At 44.0% G+C, this 21,013-nt stretch overlaps 1 protein-coding gene across 1 annotated transcript in view; it reads left to right on the top strand.

Moving 5' to 3' along the window:
- LOC132379806 (semaphorin-4G-like) overlaps positions 1-21,013 on the top strand; it is a 66,083-nt gene that overhangs the window by 32,450 nt on the left and 12,620 nt on the right. Inside the window, exons 7-11 of the mRNA XM_059948089.1 lie at positions 2,134-2,309; positions 5,365-5,509; positions 9,694-9,916; positions 13,331-13,446; positions 19,761-19,915. Of these exons, the coding sequence (XP_059804072.1) occupies positions 2,134-2,309; positions 5,365-5,509; positions 9,694-9,916; positions 13,331-13,446; positions 19,761-19,915 (815 nt within the window). The remainder of the gene's footprint in view (positions 1-2,133; positions 2,310-5,364; positions 5,510-9,693; positions 9,917-13,330; positions 13,447-19,760; positions 19,916-21,013) is intronic.

Raw genomic sequence — 21,013 nt, forward strand, 5'->3', positions numbered from 1 at the left:
ACTTGGCTTCAATGACAGGAGTCATGATGTTGGACTTTGCCTCAAACCAGTCACTGCTCTTTATGGTCTTTCTTCCAAAGATGGAGAGTGCTGATTCGTGGATGGTGTCGTGAAGGTATGACCATTGTTCTGTTGCAGTATCTCCTTGTGAGGAGGTAGTCATAGCACCCGGTACTGACTTGGCAAACTGGGCAACCTTTTCGGACTGTCTCATCTCTGTTGTGTTGGTGCGAGGTTTTCCAGTTTGTTTGGAGTGGTGGATTTTCTTCGGACATAGTTTGATCTTGCAGCATACTAAAGCACGATCTGTATCACAGTCTGCACTGTGGTATGAGTGAGTGATTAGTACAGAGTTGATGAAAGAGTGCCTGGTGATGATCATGTCTAGTTGGTGCCAGTGTTTAGACCGTGGATGTCGCTATGAGACTTTGTACTGGGACTTCATCTGAAAGTAGGAGTTAGTTACACACAGGCCATGCATGAGAGGAGCAGAACTCCAGGAGACGTTGTCCATTGTTGCTTATTTTGCCAGTTCCAAAGTGGCCAAGACAAGATGGCCAGGAATCGTTATTGGCTCCCACCCTGGCATTGAAGTCACCAAGGAGAACGAGGTGCTCATCACTGGGAATATTCCTGACAACAGCTTCTAATTTGTCGTAGAACATGTCTTTTGCCTCAGAGGTGGAGTTCAAGGTAGGGGCATGCACACTGATGAGAGATACTGGGCCATGACTGGTGTGTAGGCGGAGAGACATAAATCGTTCTGATCCATTTTCTGGTGGCTCCACCATTTGCAACAAGAGTTCCTAATGGCAAAACCCACTCCATGCTCATGGGTCTCATCTTGGTTCTTTCCCTGCCAGAAAAATGTGTAGTCCCTTTCCTTCAGTGAATCCGCCAAACGTGTTTCTTGTAGGTTCTTATCTACCTTGGGCCTTAGTAGCTCATTGTTAATGACCACTGTTGTTCGTGCATCTTTGATATCCTTGAGGTTTTGGTCAAGTCCAGTCATCATTGTGCGGACATTCCAACATCCCAACTTGAGGGGTGTTGTCTTATTCGATTTGCTTTCTTTCTTGTCTGGTGCAGTAGTTACAGTCAGCTCTTCGTGGAATAATCCATTATCCCCTTGCACCCAGTGAGGAAGACTGACTGTGGCGGGACAGCACCTTATTGGCTGGGGGCTGCCCAGCTTGAGGCAGGCGGTAGCTGTCCAGTGAAACGTGATGGTCTCTCCCACCATCGGAAGTGACCCCTGGCGCCGTGCTCTACGCCAATCAAGCATTACGACTTATAACCGGTAACCACTGCTTCTCGTGCTTGTCCGACACTATAAAGCGAAGCTGGACTGGCCTCTCCAGGGCACGAGCCAAGCAGAATTGATATGGAGATCCATCCCACACGGTGGGACCCCCTTCCTACTAAAGAATTAGTAATTATGATTTTTTTTTCTATGACACTATAAGCTAATAGTTTAATTACTTTAATTGAACATTCCAGCTGCTCCTTTGGGATTCCAGTTCAGGTTTCTGGATCAAGGGTCCAAAAGTCTTATACCTTAATCAAACTGATCTGAACTTGGACAGCACATCCAAACTCCATGACCCCTCACACAAAAGACCAGGGCAATAGGTGCTATAGAACATTGCCCACCTCCAAGCCAAAATACTTCTCGGATCTTGTGAAACTACCGATGAATCCAAGCGAATGCACTTTTGTCCCGGTGTGATGTCTAATATTTCACTTGCTTGATCTTTAAATTAAAGAATGAATAGGACTCTGCAATGCATATTCTCAGAATTATTACTTTGCTTATTTATTTAGTTTTTATATTGTTTGTATTTTCACAGTTTGTCTTCATTTGCACGTTGTTTCTTTGTCAATCTTTGTGTGTAGTTTCTTATTGATTATATCGTATCTTTTTGTTCTACTGTGATTGCCTGGAAGAAAATGAATACTATATTGTAACACATAGTACTGTATATACTTAGATAATAAATTTACTTTAAAAATGTTAATTTGATTTCAAATCGCCTAGAATTGCTAGCAAAGCCACAGGTAGGTAGGTGGCAGAGGGCAACAGTGCTAGACATTCCCTCATTTACTGTATATTTGTGTTTTTTTGTGCTGCAGAGTGACAAGGGAGGAGTGAAAATTCTCCAGAGGAAGTGGACGTCTTTTCTAAAGACTCGGCTTGTGTGTTCCATCCCAGAGTACGGTTTCCATTTCAACATCTTGAAGAATATGTACGTGTTGAACCAGGAGCACTGGCAGGACGCCGTGTTTTATGGTGTGTTTGTATCCCAGTGGTAAGTACAAATCCTGTGTTCTGGTTTCGTTATTGTAAGTAGTGACAGCATCTTCTCAAATGATGTGTGGTGGTGCCGGGGAGCTGGCAGGTTTTGATTCTATTTTCCATTGGTTGATTTCCCTTGCTCCATTCTCAGGTACGAATGATTTGTGTTTTCACTGGTGTAAAGGATGGCCCCTCTCCCTTGTACGGTTTAGGGACACTTCAGAATCAGAACAAGTTTATTATCATTGCCGTTCAGTCCCAATGAAGGGTCTCAGCCCAAAACTTCAACTGTTTACTCCCTCCATGGATGCTGCCCGACCTGCTGAATCTCATGTTTATGTTGTGAAGGGTGGTGCTCTTCAGCCGCAGCACCAAACTTGCTATAGGTTACATAAATAAATAAATAAATAAATAGATACATAGTGCGAAAGAGGAATAGTGAGGTGGTACTCATGGGTTCATGGACTGTTCAGACAAGAATCTATTCTTAAAACATTGGGTCTTCAGGATCCTGTATCCCCTTCCTGATGGTGGTAATGAAAAGAGGGCGTGACTCAAGCGGTGAGGGTCTTTAATGGTGGACACTGTCTTCGAGAGGCACTGCTCTTGAAGAAGTCCCCCTTGGCTGACTCTACAACCTTCTGCAGCCTCTTGCAAACCTGTGAAATGGAGCCTCCATATCAGGCTGTGACATGAGTCAGAACATCTCCACCATACATCGTCAGAAAACTGCAACATACCAAATCTCCTAAAACTCCTAATGAACTAGAGCTGCTAGTGTGTTTTCTTCATGGGGCTCCGGATAGATTCTCTAATGCGTTCATTCCACCCACCCTTTCCAGGATTGACGTGTGTTTCCCCGACTTCACCTTCTTTCAAATCCTTGGTCTTCCTGACACTGACTGCAAGATAGTTGTTGTGACACCACCCAACCAGCTGGTCTGTCTCACTCCTCCTCGTCACCATCAAGATTCTGCCAACACCACCATTGTGTCCACAGCAAATTTGTAGATGGGATTCAAGCTAGTCCTAGTCACAGAAAATGTTCTACAACTCCAAGTCCGTGGGATACAATCTCCCCTTTGACCTGGGACATAATCTTCCTAGTCTGGTTCTCTCACCCAATTTATAATCTCCCTGGATTGCCTCCTGGATTTGGGGTTTAATCTCCGTGGACGAGTTCTCTAAACAAGAAACTACTTCCCTGGTTCTCCAGTTGCAGTTGAGATCACTGATTGAGCAAATCTCACACGAGACCTCCTGCTGTGACCCACCACACACTCCGGCCCTCGATCTGTGCCCCACATTCAGTGCTCTCCGTTTACAAATGGAATAGGAGCAGGGCCTTAGTCACCCACTGATTAATCTTGTCAATGAAACAGACTTCTGACTTATCTGCTATGTTTTTATAACTAGATCCTTGAAGGTAAATGAAATCGAAGGAACTATGTTATTCATGTCCCTGTGATTGGTCTCTGTGTTTGCATTCATCAGGGTCCTGAAGATTTATCTTCAACCCCAGAATTATCTTCAACCCCAGCCTCTTCTGGAGATCGATGACTCAGTGGATATCGTGTACTTTGACGAGGTGTCAGACACAAGGCTGCTATAGTTTATGGGAAAGGTTATAGCCTTGATGGAAGGTTGACTGACTGGCAGAAGACAAAGAGTGGGAATAAAGGGGGCCTTTTCTGGTTGGCTGCTGGTGACTAATGGTGTTTTGCAAGGGTCAGTGTTGGCACCACTTCTTTTCACATTAAATGTTGATGATTTAGATTACGGAATTGATGGATTTGTGGCCAGGTTTGCAGGTGATACAATGATAGGTTGAGGGGCAGGAAGTCTGAAGAAGGATGGATGGATTTGGCAAATGGGCAAAGGAGTGGCAGATGGAATATAGTGTAAGGAAGTGTATGATCATGCACTTTGATAGAAGGAATATAGTGTAGACAGAATGGATGAAATGTTGGAACAGACTGTTCGGGCTGAATGGCCTAATTCTGCTTGGTATCTTATAGTTTAGTGGATTGACCCTTGAACTCTACAGAGATTGTTTACAGATATTGAATTGTTTAATAGCAAGACCTCAAACTCCCATGGACAGTTGCGAGCAAAGATTTTCACTGCAGTACTGCAAAGAGAATTTTCTAAACGGAGAAAATTCAGAAATCAGAGGTGCAGAGGGTCTTGGGAGTCCTCATGCAGGATTTCCTAAGGGTGAATCAGTGGTGAGAAAGGCAGATGTGATGTTAGCATTCATTTCGAGAAGACTAGAATATAAAAGCAAGGATGAAATGCTAAGGCACTGGTCAGACCTCAAAAAGTATTGGGAGCAGCTTTGGCCCTTGTCTGCTGGGGCTGAGGTGGTTCAAGAGAATGATGCCGGGAATAAAGGTGTAAATGTACGCGAGGCATTTGATGTCCCTGGTCTGGAGTTTAGAACAGTGAAGGAAGAATCTCATTGAAACCTATCAGATATTGAAAGCCCTAGATAGGGTAAATGTAGAGAGGATGTTTCCTATTGTGGGTAAGTCTTGGATCATGAGGACACAGCCTCGGAAGAGAGGGACCTCCCATTAGAACAGGGATAAGGAGGAATTTCTGTAGCCAGAGGGTGATGAATCTGTGGAATTCATTCCCTCACTCAGATGTGGACACCAGTCGTTGGGTATATTTAAAGCAGAGGTTGATGGGTTCTTGATTAGTAAGGGTGTGAAAGGTTACGGGGAGAAGGCAGGAGAATGGGGTTGAGAGGGATAGTAAATCAGCCATGATAGAATGTTGGAGCAGACTCTTTGGGCTGAATGGTCTAATTCTGCTGGGTATCTTATAGTTTTATGGATTGACCCTTGAACTCTGCAGAGATTGTTCGCGGATGTTGCACTGTTTACTAGCAAGGCCTCAAACTCCCATGGACTGTCGCGAGCAAAGATTTTCACTGTGGTACTGCAAAGAGAATTTGCGGCCATCTGCTGAAATGTCGAGGCAGCTGCTACGTATCTCACGATGTGACGTTATTGTCTTTCTCATTTCACTAACGTTTGACTATCTCTTCTCGATAAACAAAGGCAAAACGTAGAAATATCCGCCGTCTGTCAGTACACCTCTGCGGACATCCGGAAGGCATTCGAAGGGCTGTACAAGGAAGATCAGAGATCTCCAAAGAGGTGGTCAAGATACATACACAGAGTTCCAGAGCCACGCCCAGGATCGGTAAGACCCTTCAGCAGGTAAATGTGAGAATTCCAGGTCTCAGATTTGTTCTGTAGCTCAGACGGAGCAGTGGCTGCATTGATATCATCTACAAAATGCAGTGCAACAACTAACATTTTCCTTCAACAGCTCCCAAGTGTGCAACCTTGACAGCACAACGTCCAAGGGCAACAGGCACATGGGGCCACCCCCAGCAGTAATATCCCCTCCTAGTCACACACTGTCTAGATCTGTCACTGAGTCCAATTCCTGGAACTCCCTCAACACCAGCAGCAGGAAGTAATTTCAAGTCATTTATTGTCATGAGCACTAATGCAGTTAGATAAAATACAATGAAAACCTTGCTTGGAGCAGTATCTCACACACATGTAGGTAGAGAAATAGAACCATAACACACTACAGCACAGAAACAGGCCCTTTGGCCCTTCTTGGCTGTGCCGAACCATTTTTCTGCCTAGTCCCACTGACCTGCACCATATCCCTCCATACACCTCTCATCCATGTACCTGTCCAAGTTTATCTTAGGTGTTAAAAGTGAGCCTCCATTTACCACTTCATCTGGCAGCTCATTCCACACTCCCACCACTCTCTGCGTGAAGAAGCCCCCCCCCCAGTGATCCCTTTAAACTTTTCCCCCTTCACCCTTAACCCATGTCCTCTGGTTTTTTTCTCCCCTAGCCTCAGTGGAAAAAGCCTGCTTGTATTCACTCTGTTAATACCCATCATAATTTTATATATCTCTTTCAAATCTCCCCTCATTCTTCTACGCTCTAGGGAATAAAGTCCTAACCTATTCAACCTTTCTCTGTAACTCAGTTTCTCAAGTCCCGGCAGCATCCTTGTAAATCTTCTCTGCACTCTTTCAACCTTATTAATATTCTTCCTGTAATTTGGTGACCAAAACTGCACACAATACTCCAAATTCAGCCTCACCAATGCCTTATACAACCTCACCATAACATTCTAACTCTTATACTCAATATTCTACTTTGATTTATAAAGGACAATGTACCAAAAAGCTCTCTTTACTACCCTATCTACTTGTGATGTCACTTTTAGGGAATGTATCTGTATTCCTAGATCCCTCTGTTCTACTGCACTCCTCAGTGCCCTACCATATACCTTGTATGTTCTACCTTGGTTTTTCCTTCCAAAGTGCAATACCTCACACTTGTCTGTATTAAACTCCATCTGCCATTTTTCAGCCCATTTTTCCAGCTGGTCCAGATCCCTCTGCAAGCTTTGAAAACCTTCCTCAATACACCTCCAATCTTTGTATCATCAGCAAATTTGCTGATCCAATTTACCACATTACCATCCAAATCATTGATATAGATGACAAATAACAATGGACCCAGCACTGATCCCTGTGGCACACCACTAGTCACAGGCCTCCACTCAGAGAAGCAATACTCCCCTACCACTCTCTGACTTCTCCCATTGAGCCAATGTCTAATCTAATTTACTACCTAGCAACTCAATCTTCCTAACTAACTTCCCATGCAATACCTTGTCAAAGGCCTTACTGAAGTCAATGTAGACAATATTCACTGCCTTCCCATGATCCACTTTCCTTGTAACCTCTTCGAAAAACTCTAATAGATTTGTTACACATGACCTACCACACACAAAGGCCCACCAGCGCCGTTACTTCCTGAGAAAACTGAAGTAATTTGGCCTGTCCCCTAAAATGCTCACTAATTTTTATAGGTGCACTGTAGAAAGCATTCTTCTAGGGTGCATCACAACCTGGTATGGAAGTTGTCCTGTCCAAGACCGGAAGAAGCTGCAGAAGATCGTGAACATAGCCCAGCACATCACACAAACCAACCTTCCATCCTTGGACTCACTTTACACTGCACGCTGTCGGAGCCGTGCTGCCAGGATAATCAAGGACACGACCCACCCAGCCAACACACATTTTGTCTCACTTCCCTCTGGGAGAAGGTTCAGGAGCATGAAGATACATACGGCCAGATTTGGGAACAGCTTCCTTCCGACTGTGATAAGACTGCTGAGCAGATCCCGACCCGGATCTGGGCCGTAACTTCCAAATATCCAGACCTGACTTGCACTACCGTACTTTCCCTTTTCTATTTTCTAATTATGATTTATAATTTAAATTTTTATTATATTTACTTTGATTTGTACTTCAGGGAGCGTGAAGCACAGAAACAAATATCACTGTGATGATTGTACGCTCTAGTATCAATTGTTTGGTGACAATAAAGTATTTGTATTTGTATTGTATTGTTGACTTTCCTTAATAAGTCCCTGTCTATCTAAATATTTGTAGATCCTATCTCTTAGTACTCCTTTCAATAATTTACTGACTACTGACGTCAAATTTACCGGCCTATAATTTCCCGGATTACTTTTAGAGCCCTTTTTAAACAATGGAACAACAGGAGCTATCCTCCAATCCTCCGACACCTCACCCAAAGATACCGACATTTTGAATATATCTGCCAGAGCCCCTGCAATTTCAACACTGGTCTCCTTCAAGGTTCGAGGAAATACCCGGTCAGGTCCTGGGGATTTATCTACACTGATTTGCCTCAAGATAGCAAGCACAATCTCCTCTTCAATCTATATAGGTTCCATGACCTCACTACTTGTTTGCCTTATTTCCTTTGACTCCATGCCAGTTTCCTTAGTAAATACAGACATAAAAAACCCATTCTAGATCTCCCCCATTTATTTTGGTTCCATACATAACCGGCCACTCTGATCTTCAAGAGGACCAATTTTATCCCTTACTATCCTTTTGCTCTTAATATACCTGTAGAAACACTTTGGATTATCCTTCACCTTGACTGCCAAAGCTACCTCATGACTTCTTTTAGCCCTCCTGATTTCTTAAGTATTTTTTTGCACTTTTTATACTCCTCAAGTACCTTATTTGATTCCTGTTTCCTAACATGTCATACATCTCTGTCTCTGAGTTCCAATGTCCCTGGAGAACCAAGGTTCCTTATTCACTTTGCCTTTAATCCTGACAGGAACATACAAACTCTGCACTCCCAAAATTTCTCCTTTGAAGGCCTCCCACTTACCAATCACATCCTTGCCAGAGAACAACCTGTCCCAATTCATGTTTTTTAGATTCTTTCTCATTTCTTGAAATTTGGCCTTTTTCCAGTTTAGAACCTCAACCCGAGGACCAGATCTATCTTTATCCATGATCAAGTTGAAACTAACGGTGTTATGATCACTGGAACCAAAGTGTTCCCCTATACACACTTCCGTCACCTAACTTGTTTCCTAATAGGAAATCTAATATTACATCCTCTCTAGTTGGTACCTCTATATATTGATTTAGAAAACTTTCCTGAACCCATTTTACAAACTCTAACCTGTCTAGACCTTTAACAGTATGCAAGTCCCAATCAATATGTGGAAAATTAAAATCCCCTACTATCACAACTTTATGTTTCCTACAGTTGTCTGCTATGTCTCTGCAGATTTGCTCCTCCAATTCTCGCTGACTATTGGGTGGTCTATAATACAACCCCATTAATGTGGTCATACCTTTCCTGTTTCTCAGCTCCACCCATATGGCCTTGGTAGACAAGCCCTTTAATCTGTCCTGCCGAAGCACTGCTGTAACATTTTCCCTGACGAGCAAAGCCACCTGCCCCCCCCCCCCCCACCACCCTTCATTCTTCTGCCTCTATCACGTCTGAAACATCGGAACCCTGGAACATTAAGCTGCCAGTCCTGCCCCTCCTGTAGTCAAGTATCACTAATGGCTACAATGTCATAATTCCATGTGTCAATCCATGCCCTCATCTCGTCAGCCTTCCCCACAATACTCCTTCCCCAAATACACCAAATATAATTTATACTTCATTATATGTCTGAGCCAACATTTATCCCACAATAACTAATTAAAACAGATTGTTTTGTTGTTATTCCATTGGTGTTTGTGGGCTGGGACTTCCCTGTGTTTTGATTGGCTGCTGTGTTTCCTATGTATTAACAACAATCATGCTTCCATCATCGTTGGCGTCTGTGAATGCTTTGGACTGTCCCAAAAGATGTGATGTAAATGCTAGTCTTTGTATTGTTCTTCATGAAGAACCATTAATGAGTGTAGATTGGTGATGTTGGAAGGAGAAAGGGAGGTGGGCAGACCTTACTCAGCCCTACGCTGATGTATGTTCTTCTGCTCTGCGTGACAGTGCATCACAGATGAATTTCGGAAAGCCGGATTCAAGATATCATATGATCTGCCGGACCGCGTACTGGACTTCGTGAGGAAGCATCCACTGATGGATGAAGAGGTCAAACCTGTGGGAGGCCGCCCACTCTTCACGAAGAAGCAAGTGAACTACACAAAGATCGTAGTGGACACGGTCACAGCACTGGATGGTGAACAGTACAACGTCATGTTCATTGGCACAGGTGGGTGTTGTGACGGCAGCCACACTCCCGTCCTAACTCAGTTCGTTGTGTGATTGGCCTCGCCTCAATGTTGCCCATTTAGGACCACAATAGACATTTGGAGTGGCATTTTAGTGATGTTTTCAGTGGGTTGCCAAGGGCAACAGGCCTCATCCACTGAGCCACACACACAAAATGCAGAAGGAACTCTGTAAGTCTGGCAGAAGGGAATCAACAGTCGATGTTTCCAGCCGGGCCCCTCACGAGCCCTGGAAAGGAAGGGAGAGGGGGGAGGTGAAGCTGGCAGGTGATAGGTGAAGCCAGGTGAGGGGAAAGGTGGGTGAGTGAGGGAGGGGTTTGAAGTTAGAAACTAGGAGGTGATTGGTGAGTGGTAAAGGCCTGAAGAAGGAATCTCATCCCTCTCTCCCACCCACGCATCTTCCTCCTCACCTGGTTTTACCCCTCACCTGCTAGCTTGTCCTCCTTTCCTTCCTCCACCTCTTTTCTCTGCCTTCTGCCCCCTTCCTTTCCAGTCCTGAAGGTCTCCACCCATCTATAGATGCTGCCTGGTTCCTCCTCATTTTGTGTGTGTTGCTCTGGATTTCCAGTGTCCACAGGATCCCTTGTGTTATCCTTTTCCACTGAGATGTTAAAACTCTCGGAAAGTTAAGCAAAGTAGATGAGATAAAGCAGACAGTTCTACTAAACCTCAGCTGCCCCCTCACACCCAACACAGGCAAAATAAATCCAATCAACTGGTTGGTCATCTAGTTTGTGGGATCTTCCTGTCTGCAAGTTTCGCTGTGTATTGAGCTCCCTGCATTTGTAAACCACTCACTGCAGACCAGCTGCTAAACCACATCCAACCCCATTGACCATCTCTGTCCTTGTTGTAGAGTCACAGCATGGACAAGGCCCTTCAGCTCATCAAGTTCAGACTGACCATCAAGCATCCATTTACACTAATATACTGTGTGCCCTGGTGCACTCTGATCATATCTCCAATTTCTACAAAAATATTTTAAAATCACATCCTGGTCCTGGTCTCTCTCCTCACCTCCCAATTATTTCTGTAAGCTTCTCCAGAGTATCTCCCAGTCCTGGTCCTCCTGAGTCCGGCATGATCCACCCACCTCGGAATCTGTCTCACCTTCAGTTAGAGCAACCCTAATCTCCTCCAGTTCTTTTCCCAAGGAGCTCAAACCTGAGTCCTCTGGTTAACAAGCTTCCTTCCAGGGGAAATTTTCTCTCAAAGCCCTTCATACTTCCTAAATCCTCCATCAAGTCTCCCCACAGATCTGTCTCTGCCCGCAAGGTGAGCTATCCCAGCTTCTCTTCCATCTCAACCCAGATGTGGTGGCACAATGGACATCATCTTGAGATCTGCCCCAGAGATTTGAGTTCAAATCCCACCAGGTCTGCGGGAGAATTTGAATCTGAAAAACTGACAAAGTGAAATGAGAATAAGAAGCTTGTAATTCAGGATTAGCGACCATGAACATTTTGGACTGTTGGAAAACCCACTCGAAGGAAATGTTCCACTGCGACACATTCTGGTTGAAACGTGACTCTTGACCTTCCAATGACCATAAGACACAGGAGCAGAATTAGGCCATTTGGCCCATCAAGTCAGCTCCGCCATTCATGGCTGATCCTTTTATCCCCTCCTCAGCCCCAATCCTGACCTTGTAACCTTTGGTGCCATGTCCAATCAAGAACCTATCAAGCTCTGCCTTAATTACACTCAACAACCTGGCCTCCACAGCTGCCTCTGGTAACAAATTCCACAAATTCACCACCCTCTGACTAAAGAGATTTCTCTGCATCTGTTTTAAATGGATGCCTCTCTATCCTGTGGTTGTGCCCTCTTGTCCTGGACTCTCCCACCATGGGAAACATCCTTTCCACATCTACTCTGTCTAGGCTTTTCAACATTTGAAAGGTTTCAATAAGATGCTCCCTCATCCTTCTAAATTCCAGCGAGTACAAACCCAGAGCTATCATATGATAGCCCTTTCATTTCCAGAAACATCCCTGTGAACCTCCTCTGACCCCTCTCCAACACCAGCACATCTTTTCTAAGATGAGGAGCACAAAACTGTTCACAATACTCAAGGTGAGGCCTCACCAGTGCCTTATAAAGCCTCAGCATCACATCCCTGCTCTTGTATTCTAGACCTCTTGAAATGGATGCTAACATGACATTTGCCTTCCTCACCACCGACTCAACCTGCAAGTTAAACTTTAGGGTGTTTTGCACAAGGACTCTCAAGTCCTTTTGCATCTCAGATTTTTGGATTTTCTCTCCATTTAGAAAGTAGTCTGCACATTTATTTCTTCTACCAAAGTGCATGACCATGCATTTTCCAATATTGTATTTCATTTGCCACTTTCTTGTCTATTCTCCTAATCTGTCTAAGTTCTTCTGCATCCTACCCATTTCCTCAACACTACCTGCCTCTCCACCAATCTTTGTATCATCTGCAAACTTGGCCACAAAGCCATCTATTCCATCATCTAAACCATTGATATGCAGCATAATAAGAAGCGGTCCCAACACCGACTCCTGTGGAACACCACTAGTCACTGGCAGCCAATCAGAAAAGGATCCTTTTACTCCCACTCACTGCCTCCTACCAATCAACCAATGCTCTAACCATGTTAGTAACTTTCCTGTAATACCATGGGCTCTTAACTTGGTAAGCAGCCTCGTATGTGACAGCTTGTCAAAGGCCTTCTGAAAGTCCAAATATACAACATCCACTGCATCTTGTTTATCTGTCTTACTTGTAATCTCCTCAAAGAATTCCAACAGGTTCATCAGGCAGGATTTTCCCTGAAGGAAACCGTGCTGTCTTTGTTCTATCTTGTCCTGTCACCAAGTACTCCATCACCTTGTCCTTAACAATTGATTCTCAACATCTTCCCAACCACTGAGGTCAAACTAACTGATCTGTCATTTCCTTTCTGCTGCCTTCCCCCTTAAAGAATGGAGTGACATTTGCAATTTTCCGGTCTACTGGCACCATGTCAGAGTCCAGTGACTTTTGAGAGGTCATTACTAATGCTTCCACAATTCCAATGCTACCTCTTTCAGAACCCTAGGGTGCAGTTTATCTGGTCCAGGTGATTTATCTACCCCTCAATTCAGGATTGGATAATAAACATTGGCCTTGTCAATGATGTTCACTTCCCCAAAAGAGGTTCTTAAACAAAAGATGCCCCTCTAGACCTTGTTCAAGGGTCTGATATATTTATCTCACTGACCACTGGAAGGAGTGTCTCAGAATTCCAGTCACATTATTCAGGATCGTATGTAGGGGACGGATTGTCATTCCGCCTGCTTTACTCTGTATTTGTTCCAAAAGTGTTACTGAGCAGGAAGGGAATTGTCTGTAGATCTCCAACGTGACGGGGATGTCTCTTGTTTTAAAGATAACGGCTGGATCCACAAGCTGGTGAATTCTGGGGCTAGCACGCACATCGTTGAGGAGATCCGGCTGTACAAGGACCTACAGCCTGTGGAAAGCCTGGTGTTAGCCAGAACCCAGGTACAGCCTCACTGTATTACCCATGAACAACTGTAAGTGGCTACAGACACACTGATCTCACAATAGACAGACAAATGTGACAGGTTGACGATGAGAAGGGATAATGGAGTTCTGTAACAGCAGGATGACCAGTGATGTCACTCTACTACCCAAGCAGTAGATGGACCGATAACCATCCCACTTCACATCCCCATAGCTCCACGCAAACTGCGGCTCAGTGAGTAGAACTTTGGCTTTGGAGTCAGAAGGTGGTGAGTTCAAATCCTACCAGGTCCATTACAGAAATCCAGGCCAACATCTCAAGGGGTTGCAGCAATGACGTAGGCGGCATCCTTCAAGTAAGATGTCAACTCAGCTCCTGTGACCTGTTTCATCAAACGGCTGGGGTCTTGATCCCCAAGACCAATGTCATCTACTACAGTCATTGTCACAATCTGTACAATAGTGACTAGACTTGGAACATAGAACAGTACAGGAACAGAAACAGTATAAAAAATGTAATTAAATCCCTACAAGATGTCTGCCTACACATTCTCTGCTTCAAGTTGCTTTGTCATCTGTAAACATTCTGTGAGTCCTGGGGTGGTGCAAGGTTATATGTAAATGCAATCTTTCTTTCAACATTCCCTGATTAGGGATTCATGTCTCTAAGGTCCAAGCTTCATGGACTGACTGAAGGGAAGGTTTGGCAAGCCACTGGTTGTGATGGTAACCACTTACTGTGAGCTTGATAAGTTGAGAAGCTTACTGAGATTCTGGGCAGAGGAAGACAGAACCTTTTCTCATGTTTTGTCTTCTGTTGTGGGCCTAGATAGTGAGTGGCATCTGTCTGTTTGATCAAGGCTGTCAACAGGACTTAAACCCATCCTGTTTCTTGCCAACATCTTCTCCTGCCAGGTTGGGTGGTGAGAGCAGGAGATACTGGGTCACTGATCCAGTAACGTCCACAGATCTCATCTTCTGGGCAACTGATTGTGTCCTGCCACTGAGGAAGTGGAATATGCTCCCACTGAACCTTCAGATCTACCCAAGTGCTCTTAAGCAGAACCGTGGTTACAGAGCCACAGCAAGGTCCTTCATACAGCCCACCATTTCCATGCTGACCATCAAGTACCAATCTCTTCTCTTGCCATTTCCCAACATGTATTCTGTAACATCCTATACTTTGCCAATTCAAGTGCTGTTAGACCATAAGAGCATAAGGCAAAGGAGCAGAATTAGGCCATTTGGCCCATCCTCTGCTCCACCATTCAATCATGGCTGGTCCTTTATTTTCCCTTCCTCAGACCCATTCCCCGGCCTTCTCCATGCAACCTTTGATGTGTCCAATCAAGAACCTATCAAGCTCTGCCTTAAGTATACCCAATGGCCTGGCCTCCACAGCTGCCTGTGGTAATAAATTCCACACGTTTTCCACAGTCCGACTAAAGAAATTTCTCTGCATCCCTGTTTTAAATGGACTCTATCCTAGACTCCTCCATCATGGGAAACATTCTTTCCATATCTACTCTGTCTAGGCCTTTCAACATTCGAAAGACTTCAATGAGATTCACCCTCATTCTTCTAAATTCCAGTGAGTACAGACCCAGAGCTATCAAACGTTCCTCATATGATAACTCTTTCATTCCCAGAGTCATCTTTGTGAACCTCTTCTGAACCCTCACCAATACCAGCACATCTTTTCTTAGATGGGGAGCCCAAAACTGTTCCCAAGATGAGGCCTCACCAGTGCCTTATAAAGCCTCAGCATCACATCCCTGCTCTTGTATTCTAGACCTCTTGAAATGAATGCTAACATTGTATTTGCCTTCCTCACCACTGACTCAATCTGCAAATTAACCTTTAGGATGTTCTGCACAAGGACTCCAAAATCCCTTTGCATCTCAGATTTTTGGATTTTCTCCCCATTTAGGAAATAGTCTGCACATTTACTTCTACTACCAAAGTGCATTACCAGGCATTTTCCAACATTGTATTTCATTTGCCACTCTCTTGTTCTGTCTGTCCTTCTGCATCCTACCTGTTTCCTCAACACTACCTGCCCCTCCACCAATATTCGTATCATCTGCAAACTTGACAGCAATCATTGGTGATCATTGATAGATCATTGATACACAGCGTAAAAAGCAGTCCCAACACTGACCCCTGTGGAGCACCTCTAGTAAGCAGCCTTGAGTGTAGCATTTTGTCAAAGGCCTTCTGAAAGTCCAAATATACAACATCCACTGCATCACCTTTATCCCCTGTAATCTCTACAAAGAATTCCAAAAGGTTTGTCAGGCAAGATTTTCCCTTAAGGAAACCATGCTGACTTTGCCTTGTCTTGTCCTGTGTCACCAAGTACTCCATAATTTCATCCTTAACAATTGACTCCAACATTTTCCCAACCACTGAGGTCAGGCTAACTGATCTATGATTTCCTTTCTTCTGCCTTCTTCAATAAAAAAAGTTTATTAAAAAAAAGTGGAGTGACATTTGCAATTTTCCAGGTCTCTGGCACCATGCCGAAGTCCAATGATTTTTGAAAGATCATTTCTAATTGCAATACAATGTCTAATGCTACTTCTTTCAGAGCCATGGGTACAGTTCACCTGGTCCAAATGACTTGTGTACCTGTAGGTCTTTCAGTTTTTAGAGTAGCTTCTGCCTTGTAACAGTAACTGTACCCACTTCTCTTTCCTCACACATTACAACATCTGGCACACTGCTAGTGTCTTCCACAGTGAAGACTGATGCAAAATACTCATTTAGTTCATCTGCCATCTCCTTGCTCCCCATTATTATTTCTTCTGCCTCATTTTCTAGCGATCCTATATCCACTCTTTTATTTTTTTACACACTTGAAAAAGCATTTACTATTCACTTTGATATTGTTTGCTAGCTTGCCTTCATATTTCATCTTTTCTCTCCTAGTGACTCTTGTAGTTGCTCTCTGTAGGGTTTTAGAAGTTTCCCAACCCTCTGTCTTCCCGCTGAATTTTGCTTTGTTGTATGCCCTCTCTTCGGTTTTTACATTAGCTTTGACTTCCCTTGGCAGCCATGGTTGTACTATTTTGCCATTTGAGTATATATTTGTTTTTGGAATACATCTATCCTGCACCTTCCTCATTTTTTCCAGAAGCTCACACCATTTGCTACTCTGCAGACATCCCTGCCAGCAGTTTTCTTTGGCCAGCTCCTCTCTCATACCACCATAATGTCCTTTACTCCAGTGAAATACGGCTATGTCAGACTTTACTTTCTTCCTATCAAAATTCAAGTTGAACTCAATCATATCGTGATCATTAAGGGCTCTTTTACCTTAAACTCACTAATCACCTCTGATTCGTTACATAACACTGAATCCAGTATAGCTGATCCCCTGGTGGGGTCAGTGACAAACTGCTCTAAAAAACCATCTCATCGGCATTCGACAAACTCACTCTCGTGAGATCCTGATTTTTCCAAACGACGTGCATTTTGAAATCTCCCATGACTATCATAACATTGTCCTTTTGACTCGCCGTTTCCTTTTCCTGTTGTAATCTGTGGTCCACCTCCCAGCCGCTGTTGGGAGGCCTGTATATAACTGCCATCAGGGTCCTTTTACCCTTGCAGTTTCTTATCTCAACCCACAAGGATTCAACATCTTTCCATCCAATGTCACACCTTTCTACTGATTTGATGCCATTCTTTAACAGCAGAGCCACACCACCCCCTCTGCCTACCTTCCTATCCCTCTGATATGACATGTAACCTTGGCCATTCAGCTCCCAGCAACAGCCATCCTTAAGCCATGTTTCAGTGGTGGCCACAACATCATACCTGGCAATCTGTTATAGTGCAACAGGATCATCCACCTTAATTCTTATGCCCTGTGCACTGGGATATGACACTTTATTTGCTACCCATTTTGATTCTGCATCCCTAATGCACTGATACTCACACTGCTGCCTGCAATTTTGTTCTATCATTTGTCTGCCCTTCCTGAGGGTCTGACTGCACAATATCTTTACCTTTTTACCATCTGTCCTATCCTAAGTCTCTTCACTCCAGTTCCCACCCCCCTGCCAAACTAGTTTAAGTCCTTTCCAACAAACCTGCCCATGAGAGTATTGGGTTCTAGACCCTGTAAGTTTTTCACTGTACCTCAGTACATGTGGTATTAATAAACCAATTCACCAGTTTACCTTTATCAATGATGTAGGAGTAGCTGCTGTTATGCATTTATTTCAATAATATTTGAGTAATCTTTTTTGTTTAAATATTTCTTTATGGGTTATATGCAAAACTATGTGAATTGTATACATCATCTCGCTACCACGTGATACGTTCATGTCTTGCTTAATGTAAAAGTTACACCAGTATTTCAAGCTTCCCATGTTTCTTTGAATTAGGTTAATGTTTTGAAGTTACAAAACATAACATTGGCAACAAGGTATTTTAAAAATTAACCCAACGCAGCTACCAATCAGTTAAAGCGGAGAAAGGCATTTGAACTAAAACGAAACACTGCGAGCAACGTAAAATTTAAAAGAAGTAGCCCAGCACTTGCAGAGATGTCAAGTTAATAAAAAAGGCTGTAAATGGAGGAACTCAGGGTCATAAAGAGTGAGTACCAGGTGATAACAATCATTAAAAAATATCAGAAATGGCTGGATGCATCGGAAAGATTGAGGAGTATGGCGTATGTAAACTGAACTGTTAGAGCCAGTATCTTGAAGCAAATGAGATAACCAATGAGAAGCGAGTGCCAATTTTGCTGAGTGCTTTAGGTTTAAAGGCAATCAGTTTGCTTCAAAGTTTGACTGCTCGAACCACACCATCAGTAATGAGCTCGCCTGCTATTGTAAAAGTGATGCAGGAACACTTAGAACCAAAGCCATTGTTGACTGCAGAACACTTTGGGTTTCATAAGTGGAATTGAATGGAAGGGGCGTTACATGTGGATGTCTGTATATAGAAGTTGTATTATAGGGTGTACCGTCTGTATAGTTGAAATGCATTCTCTATTGAGTTAGAGTTTATAGCTAAGCAGGGAGGAGTTTTGTATATTTAATATTTCAAAAATAATTGAGTAATCTTGTATATACATTGGTTGATTAAGTATTTAGTAATAGGACAGGACAGTGGTGTAGTGGTTGATGCAACGACCCGGGTTCAATTCCCGCCACTGCCCGTAAGGAGTTTGTACGTTCTCCCCCTGACCACGTGGGTTTCCTCTGAGGGTTCCGGTTTCCTCCCACAGTCCAAAGACATACTGGCTGGTAGGTTAATTCGACATTGTAAGTTGTCCCATGGTTAGGCCGGGGATAAATCAGGGGCTGCTGGGCGACGTGGCTCAAAGAGCTGGAAGGACCGATATCTCAAATCTCTGTATCTCAATAAAAAATAAATAAAGGTTGTATGTAAAAATATGTTTATTGCATATGCCTTCATGCTACCATGTAATATGTGTGTGCATCAATTAAAGTAGAAGACAATGTTAGACTCATACTTCGGACTTCCCCCGCCCATCTTTTTTTTAATTAGTTTACTGTTTTGAAGACACCTGCCTCCATCACCCCCTCAGTCAGTGTTTTCATCAAATCTCCTCTAAAACTCCTACCCTGGACCTACGCTGTCCACTTTTCTGCCACAAGGGACAAGTTCCAACTATCCACCCTTTCTGTAATGTTGTCTTCCTCGGTGATGCCTCCACCTCGGTAATGCCTCCTCTGCAGCAAGGAAAAGAATCCCAGCACGTCCTGTCTCTCCTCACAGCTCAGGCAACGTCCCGGTGAATCTCCTCTCCAGCCTCTGCAGTGAGTCCATGGGTGTAGAGTCCCAGACTGAACACAGGACGGTCACTGTGGTCTAACCTGGGTTTTATAACCTCCCTGTTCCCACATTCTGTGTCTGGTTAATGAAGGCAAGTTATCCAAACCCCTTCTTCACAACTATCGGTGTTGCTCCTTTGCTGGTTAAATGACAGGAATGGGTCAAACCACCCAGCCTGGTGTGTTTGCTGCACCAAAGACAAACAGCTGGAAGAACTTGGTGGGTCAGGCAGCATCTGTGGAAGCAAAAGGTGTAAGTTAACATTTCAGATCGAGACTGCATCGGAACAGAGTCTAACTCAGTCCTGATGTGGGATATCGACCTGAAACATTGACCACCCCTTTGTCTCCCAAGATGCTGCCCAGCTTTCTACGTTCTTCCATTAGCTTGTTCTTTGTTTCAGATCCCAGCATCTACAGTGTCTTGCCTCACCCCGTCTATTACTCACCATTGTGGTGACCACGCATTCTGCACAAAACAACGTGTAACTTTGCAGTGACCTGCTTTCATTACAGGGTACCCTGTTCATTGGATCGCAGAGTGGGGTGACTCAGCTCCCCGTGTCCAATTGTCACGTCTACAAAAACTGTTGGGATTGTGTCCTGGCTCGAGATCCTTACTGCGGTTGGGATCGCAGTGTTTGCCAGGATATTCGAACGCAGAAGAACAGGTACCGTCACTGCCCTGTGTTATGATGAAAGAATGTGTCCCCTAATCACGCAGATGATTGACGCTGGCTTTTGGGTGCAGGGGTCCTGGTACCTCCTTGCAAGGAAAGATGGGAAAATGATTTTTATGGGTCCAGATCTCAGAACACAGAATAGAACAGCACAGAATGAGGCCACAATATCTGTGCTAAATGCAATGACAAATTCAATCTTCTTTGCCTGCACATGATTCATGTATCTCAGTTCCCTGCATATTCACGTACCTGTCTAAATCCTCGTATCTGTTTCCACCAGTATCTCTAGCAGCCTATTCTAGTTTCCTAGTGCTGTGTAAAAGAACTTGCCCTGCAACTCTGCCTTAAACTTTCTCCCTCCCACATTAAATACAAAACCACTAGTAGTTGACATTTCTACCCTGGGATGAAGATTCTACCTACCCTACCTCTGTCCCTCCCAGTTTTATAAATTTCTGTCAGTTCCTGGGAAGATGCCAGAAGCAGATTCTACTGTGGTTTTCTAAAGGGAATTTGATGAATAGTGAAGGTGGGGTGTTACAGAGAAATGGCGTAAGAACTGGATTTCATTCTGAGGAAGAAGCCACCTTATCACTCGGGCCCTGAAATCTGGTGTAATTTGAAAATAACATTGGGAAAGATTTTAATTACAGTCAGATTCCCATCTGTTCTGGGATAAAAGCCAGAAGATGCTGGAAGTACTTCGCTGGCGAGGCAGTTTCAATGGTTCAATACATTCGGCCCTCCTTATCCACTGGGGATTGATTCCGAGACCCCCGCGGATGCCAAAAATCGCGGATGCTCAAGTCCCTTATTTAACCTGAATCACTGTGGTGGTCTTTAGGACCCAGCGGAACCCCGGACTTTATTTAACATGTTCAGAGTGGTGGGCATTAGGACGCGGTGTAGCTCTGATCCACCGGTGTTTCTGTTCACAAAAATAATCACGATCGCGATTGAAAATAAGGTGGAAGTAATAAAGCGATCGGAAAGAGATGAAACGCCATCGGTCATTGGAAAAGTGTTAGTCAGTAAACGATCGGAACAATTTTAAAGGATAAAGTGAGAAAGGCCCTGCCCCGATGA

This window comes from Hypanus sabinus, chromosome 22, assembly GCF_030144855.1.
Source record: "Hypanus sabinus isolate sHypSab1 chromosome 22, sHypSab1.hap1, whole genome shotgun sequence".
NCBI lineage: Eukaryota > Metazoa > Chordata > Chondrichthyes > Myliobatiformes > Dasyatidae > Hypanus > Hypanus sabinus.